We start from the raw sequence: 10537 nt of genomic DNA on the forward strand, positions 1-10537 counted from the left end.
AACTATATTTGTATCTCGTGATTTGAATTTCACATATCTTTTTTTGACATGATTCATTTAAATTACTCATTTTCTTTTCCATTTTTTGACCAGAGACTAGAGCATCAACAGATGTCACCAAGATTATCATAGGGACAACTGCTGGTGTAGTTATCATGATCATAGTGGTAGTTTTTCTATAATTGTTATTTTTCGCAAAAAAGAGGCATTTGCTGTGGTGATCTCCTCCTTGGGATACATGATCCAGGGTGCTACACATGCCAGCTAATGTTAAATGGAGATACAAAGAATGCTGAAGTTACTTTTTTGGTATTGTTACAAAACTTAAACTAGTGCCATTTTTTATGCCATCTTACCAAGTTGAAATTTTGCTTAAATCATGTGGTCTGCATATTAATGGAAATTTTGCACCTTCTCCCTTGTTCAACAGAGAACTAGGGTAAGTTTCCCTAATCAATAATTTCTTCAAGGAGATTAAGGTTTACGAGACCCTTTTTGAGAAAATAAGCTTCATTGAAATGGAGCTTTCTTGGAGGTTCGTGGGCGTTAAATTTCTTAAAGGAATATTTAGTCATTCTTGAGGGTCCCTTACATTTTTTATGAGAAACATGATTGGGGCAATTTTTTTTCTTGTGAATCATGACTTGATTTTTCTTGAATCATGACTCGTGATTGAAGATGATAAGATCTTTTCATGTCCACATGGACAAAAGTTTTTTATTTAAATGTGACCCGTGAATAAAGAGCTAAATTAATTGTGAGCCATTTTATTTTGCTTGAACATTCCCCCTTCCAGGTAACCCATGGGGGTTTGGGGAATTTGAAGCTTGCCTGGGTGGGTTTGGAAAATTTGAACCTGTGGAGTACACAAGGAGTTTAAAGGTGAAGAGTCTGTTTTCATGAGCAAATGGCTCAGAAGAAAATTTTCACTTGTAAAATAATGCTTGCCATGCGAAAAATCAAACAGCAGCACCAAAAAATTTGCCAAATTCTATAACTCTCATTTATCACATAAACAATCATTTAATATGTGCTTGGGTGGTGGTTTTTGAACACAATTTTTGCCTCGGGGGGAGTGGTGATTTGGACAAACCATTCTTCATAAGTTCAAATGCTCAGGGCCTTACCTGCGGGGGGGGGGGGAGGTTAAGGGTGCCGTTAAAGCTTTGAGTTGATCATGCTACCCTCCATAGGGAAAGATTGTCATTATCAATACTACGAGTTAATATTTTTTATTACATAAACGGAAGTGTATTACAAGGATTTCCATTCCTGGGAAGAGCTGTAACTGCATGCAATAGTTTTTTTATGTGTTTGATATCACCAATCAGTGCGTTTTGTGCCACTCTGTGAGGGTTGAGGAATGAATGACAAAGTGTTCTCAGATCTGGATCCAACATTGTCAAATTGTCTTGTCAGTAAAGGCCTTTCGTGTTTATATGATAAACTAAATAGTACATGATTGCCTGTAGATGTGGAATTTCTCTTCTTGGCTTCAACTTAAAATCTCAAAGAGAAATTCCATATCTACACGAACCCATGTATTATTCTCTATTCATTTATAACTGATAAAGGTTTAATTTATTGGCTCAAATAGTTGATCAAGGTGATTTTAAAGGAGATGTACGGTCTCATTCTGATCAAATTTTATCCTTTCACTCCCAAAGAACGAAAAAGACATTCTGTTATAAGAACTCCAGTAGTTCCCTGCTAGCTCAAACTCCGTTCACTGAAACCCCCTGGTAACTCAAATAAGATGCCCTTTCCTTTGACCACATTTTTTCACTATCAGCTACCTAATTGAAACCTCTTTAAACTTCAACCATTTTTGTTTCCCTCAAGGGAGTCCTTAAGTTAGCAAATTGGTGTCTACTGTGGTGTCAAATCATGAACTTGTGTATATCTGTTGTCTGGGGCATGCGTATCAGATTGATCAGAGGTGATGTATATCTTTACTTGACAGTTTGTTTAATTGTAGGTAGAATTTTTATTCTGAGTAGGAGTGAAAGGGTCAGTGAATGTAATACCATGTACTTTTTAATTAGACATTAATGAAAAGAACTGACTGTCATTTATACATACTTTAGTAATATCTGGTCCCTTGGAAAGCACTGTTCTGTTTTCCCCTCAAGTCTTTGTGATTGCCAAGTTTTTTTTTGCTTTTGCCTGAGGTGACTAAGTTTTCTTCAAAAGGTGATTTACACATTTGATTACTGTTTGTGGTAAAGTCACTGTTTGCAATTGCAAAAAGTAATACACATATTTAAATGGAGCAGATGAAAATTATTGGTTTTTGAAGCTCACTTCTCTTTTAAGTTATGTTTATGTGTAGTTAAGTTCAACTTGGTAGTTTTAGGAGATACTGCATATTTCTTCATGTTTTTGGTAGTCTTTTTGGACCTGGTCATGCCCAGAAACTAGAAAATAATTCCAAACATATTGGAACTGACTGACCAGCATAGAAACTTTGGTCCATTTATTTTTTTTTCAAGGAGTTTGTTTTTGTCTTCGATGTAGGTTAACTTTTTAGTCAGTCCCATTTCTTGACAACTTTGACTTAATTTAGTCTCAACTATTGATCAACAGCCCCAATGACAATGGTTGCATGAAACGATTTTTGGCTTTGCTCTCATTAACTATCAAGCAATAGAAATTACAAACTGAAAATTTTTTCACAGTAAAGTAAAAGTACACATTTATAGAGTAAATGAAATGTTTTTTAGAGAATTTTTTAAAAAGGCTAGGAAAGATTAGAAGAAAGCTGAATTGTTTTATTCTTTAGACTACCATACACAACAATGTGTATAATGTTAAAGTTTTTGTCATTCTTCTAAAACTTTTGTGAAATTAATGCTAAAAGTTTGTTGAAAGGAAAACTTAATAAATAATCGTCCCTCTTGACTAAGTGCCCTCCTTTAATGAGTGCCCCCCCCCCACCCCCCCCAACTATTAGCTGAAATTGTAAATTAGCACATAGGCACAAATTATAGGAAATAATTATGATAAATATCCCTGGTTGTTATTTCTGTATTCTCATTACCTGTCTTTGCCTTTGTGTATTAACATTGTAGGGATGAATTAATTCCTGGTCAACCCATTCACACCCTGACAACCAATCTATTAGCCAAGGGACGTTCTCAGATGACTGGAAATATGCAAGGGTTACCCCTCTTTATAAACAGGGTGATCACGGTGATGTTAACAACTACCGCCCAATATCGGTGATTCCAATAGTGGCGAAGGTGTTTGAAAGGATAGTTTATGAACAGTTACATGCCTATTTGGAAGAGCACGATATTCTATGTCAAAACCAATCAGGGTTTCGTGCTAATCATTCAACTGTAACAGCTTTTTTGGAAGCGACAGATTCTTGGGTATATAATATTGACAACGGGAAAATCAATAGAGTAATTTTTCTAGATTTAAAAAAAAAACTTTGCAGACCTCTCAAGTCTCACGATTCTGTCGTGAGACTCACGATTTTCAGTTCAATCTCACGATCTCACGACAGACAAATCTCACGATAAATAGAGATTAAGTGAAGTGAGTCGGAAAACCCAAGGGAGTTTTGGGACACATACCGCCCATTTTTGCATTCAAGGAAAAGCACGCAAGCAAATGACATAATGTTAAAAGAACATGATGTCGTGATAACAGACAAAAAACAAATGGCGGAGCTTTTTAATAGTTATTTTGTCAACATCGCGGACGGCGTGCCAGAGATAACTGAACAGAGTTGTGGAAAAGAGTTGGTTGCGCACCCTAGCATTCAAGCGATTTTCGACAACAATGAACAGCTCGCTGTGAGAAACAAATTTGCTTTTCAATATATTAGTTGTGCGCGTCGTGTTAGAGTTCTGATAGCTGTGGCTTTGTAAAGGTGTCGTCAACGTAACGTTGACGACACCTTCACCGCCGTTCGACACGACGAAATTGACGCATTCCACCGCCACCTTAATGAACAAAACACTGACATACAGTTTACCAGAGAAGTCGAAGAAAATGGCAAACTTCCTTTTCTAGACTGCCTGGTAAGCCACAACGACAACTCATTACGGACTACAGTTTACAGGAAACCGACACACACTGACAGATTACTAGACGAGTCATCCTACAACCCTACATCACACAAAGCCACAACTATCAGAACTCTAACACGACGCGCACAACTACTATGCGACTCGACAGACAGCTTATCCGACGAGAACAAATACCTTCACCGTGTTTTTACGAAGAACAACTACAACAACGACTTCATCCGACGAAACACTTACCGACCCACTACCACTACCGAAACAAATGACACCGCAACCCCTACGACTACAGCAACCATACCGTACATAAAAGGCATGTCTGAAAACATCTCGCGCATCTTACTACCCTTCAATATCCGCGTCGCCCACAAACCCATCACTACACTACGTCAGTTACTAACCAACGTTAAAGACAAAGACGAACCGAGGAACAGACAGGGAACGATTTATAAGATCAATTGTTCCGACTGCCAAGCCTCCTACATCGGTGAGACTGGCAGAAACCTCACAACAAGACTGACTGAACACAGACGGGCGACGAGAAAAGGTGATGTCAGCAATCACATTGCTGAACACCATCGACTTACCAACCACAACATTGACTGAGACTCTGCGCAATGCCTAACCTACAGCACTGACTATTTTCAACGACTGACTCTGGAAAGCTGGTTTACTAACTTAGAACACACTCCCCTAAACAGATGTCAACAACTACCCGCTCCATACAAACGACTCATTCACGACATTAACATCACAAACGACCGAAAAAGAACGACCTAACTTTACCGACAGATCGAAACAGACCAATCACGACCGACTTACGTCACTTGAGTCTTACAGCCAATAACATCACGGCAAAACCAACCGATCATTTCACACGAACTGGAATAAGAACATTCTACTGACAACAATCATTCACTTGACTCTGATGATGACTTCCGCACAGGTTGTCGAAACGTCAGTCACTACCACCGACAACAGTCCTTCTCAGGACTACACTTACCCGGACGATCAGACTACACCTTCACATGTTACTCCCGGGTTCAAACCATTTACTGCATTATTAATATCCATAACAGACTTTCTTAGAATGTTATTGAAGGCATCTGTGTTTACTTCGGATATTTAAATTTTGCTATTCAAATAATTCCAAATATGAGGGCTTCTATATTGAGCTGATTGTCTGCCAAAATCAGTTTTAATCATCTTAATAGTCATTTGATTGGGTATTCTAGATGCTCGAGTGCAGACTTTCTTTGTAAAAAGATCCAATATAGGCTTAGGGTCCAGGCCATAAAATACTTTAAACATCAACACAAGTAAGCGCCTCTTATAAAAGTAGTCTCTTTGTAACCATTTGGAGTCTTTCGAGGATGTATTGTTATAATTCATCAGCCGACAAGCTCTTTTATGAGTAGAATTTAAAGATTCTAATTGAGATGTTGAACAATTACCCCATACTGCTATTGCATAGGTTACGCAAGGAATAATTGTTTTGAAATAGATATCTTGTAATACATTTACTAGAAAAGTCCTTGTTAACTTTCTGAATATGAGCAGACCATGACAGTTTATTGTCAATGATACTGTTAACCATTCAATCTTACTAAAAAAACTTGATCATTATGGTATCAGGGGCATCATTAATGACTGGTTTTCCTCGTACCTTCTTGGTCGTACACAAGTGACTGAATTAGATTCTAAGCTATCCAGCATTAATAAGATCTCATGAGGTGTCCCTCAAGGCTCTGTTCTTGGCCCTTTGTTAGTCTTAATTTATATTAATGATTTTCATCACTCTTTTTCGAATTTTTCGTTTAATCTTTATGCAGATGACACAAATTTGTTGTATGCCGATAAAAATCTCAAGACCCTTGAAGAAACGGTCAATAGCGAATTGGTCAAAGTCTCTGATTGGCTCAATGCAAATAAACTAACTTTAAATGCTAAAAAATCTAACTTTGTCATTTTTCGTCCTTATCAACGTAAACTGGACCTTACAGTCAATATTCAAATGTTTGATAATAGTAATCATTCTTTTACCTCTCTTGAATGTAAGGATCATATAAAATATTTAGGTGTCTTATTGGATAGTCATTTGAGTTGGAAATTTCACATTGACAATGTGGCACTAAAAATAAGTAGAATAATTGGAATTATTGCCCGCCTTCGGCATCTCGTACCTTTAACCACTCTATTAACGATTTATTGCTCTTTGATCCTCCCTTACCTATCCTATGGCGTGGCTGTTTGGGGCCAAGCTGCTAAATCTCATTTACATAAAATCCTCGTCCTACAAAAACGTGTTCTTCGGCTGATATATGTTTCTGAACCCAGAGCACATGCGGTGCCTTTATTTATCTCCTCAAAAATCCTCATCATAAATATAAATATGTTATACGTTGAATCATTTTCCTCAATTATGTTTGACGTCTCACGTCTAACTGCACCTACTAACATTAGTAATCTTTTCATTAAAGCTACTGAAAAGCATATTCACGACACGAGGTTCTCTTCTTTCGGCAATTTTTATATTAATCCATCGAGAATGAATCAAAGCCAGGGCTCTTTTGCTAGCTTCGGAGCTAAACTTTGGAACTCCATTTGCGATGCTCTTCGTCAACTCCCGAAGAGAGCTTTCAAACAACTCTTCAAGGACATGTTATTTTCGTTCCTAGAGGCTGAGGATTACTATGTTGAATCGCCCCTTCTATTTCAAAAAATTACTAATTATAAACTGACTTTATAATTTATATTCTACATTGTAGTGTTACTATTTTCTTATGTTTAATGATGCAGTTGTATATACGAGTTTTAAGTGGCTGTCTTTTTCTGGAAATGTTATTAATTTATGTTTAAACTTTATATGTACTCTATTACCACTGCTGTACCTCTAATTCTCGCCCGCCTCTACTGGCTCCTGCTATTTTCGGGCGTGAACGGCCTTCATGAACATGAAAGTGTAAATTAGATCAATAATAATTAGATTAATTAAATTAATTAGATTAATTTGTAATTTGTAATTTGTAATTTTCTTATTAAGCTTTCTTTCTTAAAAGCTTCAATAAACTCCTCCGTAAGTTCTCAATGGTGACGCCAAGGCAAGTAGCGGAAGTAACAAAGTTCACAAAGTGAGAGCCATAATGTACAGGACAAAGTGGACCAATAAAAGGAGATTTCCTTATAATCATAGCTTCTGATATACTAGGATAGATAGTAAGTTTATTCTTAGCAGGACAAAAAACACTTTCTCTTAATTTAAGAACCTGTGTTTACTGGGTTTTGTCTGCCGCTCGACCAATCTCCAGATTTTCACTGAAATCTCCAGATTTTTTTACATTAGTCTCCAGATTTTTGGTGTTTTGAGGTTGAGAGGTCTGCTTTTGACACTGTTGATCATCAGATCCTTCTATCGATACTAAACCATTATGGTATACATGGACAGTCCTGCAGATGTTTCAACATCGTCTATGCCTTTAAAGCCAGTGGGTTTGCCAGTTATTCGCAGTGGTCGGACCTCCAGAACACCTAGCCATTTGAAAGACTTTGTTGTGTCTAAGTGATTTTGCCTAAGCTGTTACTAATTGTGGGTCGTGTGTGCTTTTAAAGGTAGAAAATGGAGCTACGTTATCGTTTTTTCTCCTTTCCATGTTCCCACCAATAACGTAGCTCCATTTTCTGCCTTGAAAAGCACGCACGACCCACAATTCCTCTATTCGCTCCGATGAAGGGCTAACGCTCGAAACGTCAGCTTTTGTAATCGTTACGGTGGCCAATTTACCATTTCAACTTTGTTGATATATCCAAATTATACAGGCTCATACACACCTATACAGGGCTATACAGAGGTATACAAGTCTATACACAGCTATACAGGGCTAAAAACATCTATGCAGGGCTATTTTCAGCTATGCAGGGCTATACACAGCTATAAAGGGCTATACATAGCTCTACACAGCTGTACAGAGCTGTACACTGCTATACAAGGCTATACACAGCTTTACAAGGCTATACACATCTATAAAGGGCTATATTAAGCTATGCAGGGCTATTCACAGCTATACAGGGCTATATAGAGCTATACAGGGCTATACACGGCTATATTTAGCTATGTAGGGCCATACACAGCTATACAGGCCCATACACACCTATACAGGGCTATACAGAGGTATAAAAGTCTATACACAGCTATACACGGCTAAACACATCTATGCAGGGCTATTTTCAACTATGCAGGGCTATACACAGCTATGAAGGGCTATACACAGCTATACACAGCTATACAGGGCTGTACACTGCTATACAAGGCTATACACAGCTTTACAGGGCTATACACGTCTATGAAGGGCTATATTAAGCTATGCATGGCTATACACAGCTATACAGGGCTATACACAGCTATACAGGGCTATACACAGCTATACAAGGCTATACACAGCTATACACGGCTATCCACAGCTATACAGGGCTATACAAAGCCATACAAGACTATACACTGCTATACAGAGCTATTCATAGCTATACAAGCTATTCACAGTTAAACAGAGCTATACGCAGCTATACAAGGCTATACACAGCTGTACACGGCTGTACATGGCAATACACAGGTATACAAGGCTAAACACAGCTATAAAGGGCTATACACATCTATGCAGGGCTATATTCAGCTATGCAGGGTTATACACAGCTATACAGGGCTATACACAGCTATACAGGGCTATACACAGCTATACAGGGCAATAAACAGCTATACGGGGTTATTCATAGCTATACAGGGCTATACATAGCTATACAAGGCTCTACACAGGTACACAAGGCTCTACACATCTTTCAAGGGCTATATTCAGCTATGTACGGCTATACACAACTATACAAGCCTCTACACAGCTATACAGAGCTATTCATTGCTATACACAGCTATTTACAGCTAAACAGAGCTATACGCAGCTATACAAGGTTATACACAGCTATACACGGCTATACAAGGCTCCACACATCTATACAAGGCTATACACAGCTATAAAAGGCTATACATATCTATGCAGTCGACGATACGACGGCCTCAGAAGTTGTGTAGAAAGGTCACCCCAGTGGAGCTCAAAATACCACGAACCAAGTAATAGGTTGGTCGAAGAAAAATAAACTTTGACTAAACACAGACAAATGCAAAGAGCTGCGGATTGGTTTCTCTTCAGTTCCAAGGGATTTCGATCCAGTTTCAATAGATGGTAAACACATGAAATTGGTTAAACAAGCCAAACTCTTGAATGTTATCATCTCCGAAGATTTGAAATGGAACGCTCACATAACTTAGATTACCAAGAAAGCAGCAAAGAGAACCTATTTCCATGTTCAGCTAAAAAGAGCTCACGTTCCACCAAAAGACCTTTGCCTCTTTTATACGGCATGTGTACGATCTGTAATCGATTATGCAGCACAAGTTTTTCATTACTTTCTCCCTGAATACCTCCACCAAGAACTAGAACGTATTCAGGAAAGATCCATGAGAATCATTTCTCATGGTATGCAATAAGAACAGGCCTTAGCTATTATGAATCTTCAAACTGTGAAAGACCATCATGAAAATATGTGTACAGCAACATTTCGCAATATAATGAACGATCCTCAGCACAAATTAAGCAAACTTTTACCACCCCGCTATGTAAGCTCTCATAGGTTGTGGCACGAGCGTACCTTTGTTTTGCCACTTTGCAAAACAAATAGACTTAAAAACAGTTTTTTTATGGCTTCGGCCAGAATAGTCAACAGCCACAAATAATGTACAAGTTCCCCCTTACGACGAACTACCTATTTTTTTTAAAGGCAGAAAATGGAGCTACGTTATTGGTGGGAACATGGCAACGAGAAAAAACGATAACGTAGCTCCAGTTTCTGCCTTTAAAAGCACACACGACCCACAATTCCTCTATTCGCTCCGACGAAGGGCTAACGCTCGAAACGTCACCTTTTGTAACCGTTACGGTGGCCAATTTACCATTTCAACTTTGTTGATATATCCAAATTATTTCGTTACTCCAACCGACGCAGCCCCAAACAGTTTCTTTCGAAACTATCAGCCTTTAATCTTTCAATGAATCCGTTTCTTCTCCAAATTATCAAATAGAACTCCCGTTAATGGCAACGTCGCTTCGGATTTTCTTTCTTTTTCAATTCAGATCTGAAATATAAAAATGAATCGCTCTTATACCCGCTTGTGCAGATGTTATAATTGCAAAAACACATGCATTTCCAATGAAGTGGTGATGATAAAAGAGTCTGAAGACAGGCTGTAGGCGCGGAATTGGACGAAAGAGCAAAGGGGCCGGACAGCCAAATGCAAGTCACAACAACAACAACAACTTTATTTATACTCTATCAATTGGAGCTTGTTAGGCTCCTAGCATGTTAACAGCTAGTGTGTCGAGTTAACAAATAATATATGTAAATTAACTATGAAATAAAGGTATTGAGTCAACAAATTGGCGAAAACTATTCTGTATCAG

General features: G+C 38.1%; 1 protein-coding gene across 1 annotated transcript in view; it reads left to right on the forward strand.

Annotated features, from left to right (window-relative positions):
- LOC148716905 (uncharacterized) overlaps positions 1-182 on the forward strand; it is a 14149-nt gene extending 13967 nt beyond the window's left edge. The window contains exon 5 of the mRNA XM_088745642.1: positions 94-182. Within this exon, the coding sequence (XP_088601768.1) occupies positions 94-182 (89 nt within the window). The remainder of the gene's footprint in view (positions 1-93) is intronic.
- Positions 183-10537: the final 10355 nt, after the last annotated feature.

The sequence above is a fragment of the Stylophora pistillata genome, chromosome 14 (assembly GCF_964205215.1).
Source record: "Stylophora pistillata chromosome 14, jaStyPist1.2, whole genome shotgun sequence".
Lineage (NCBI taxonomy): Eukaryota > Metazoa > Cnidaria > Anthozoa > Scleractinia > Pocilloporidae > Stylophora > Stylophora pistillata.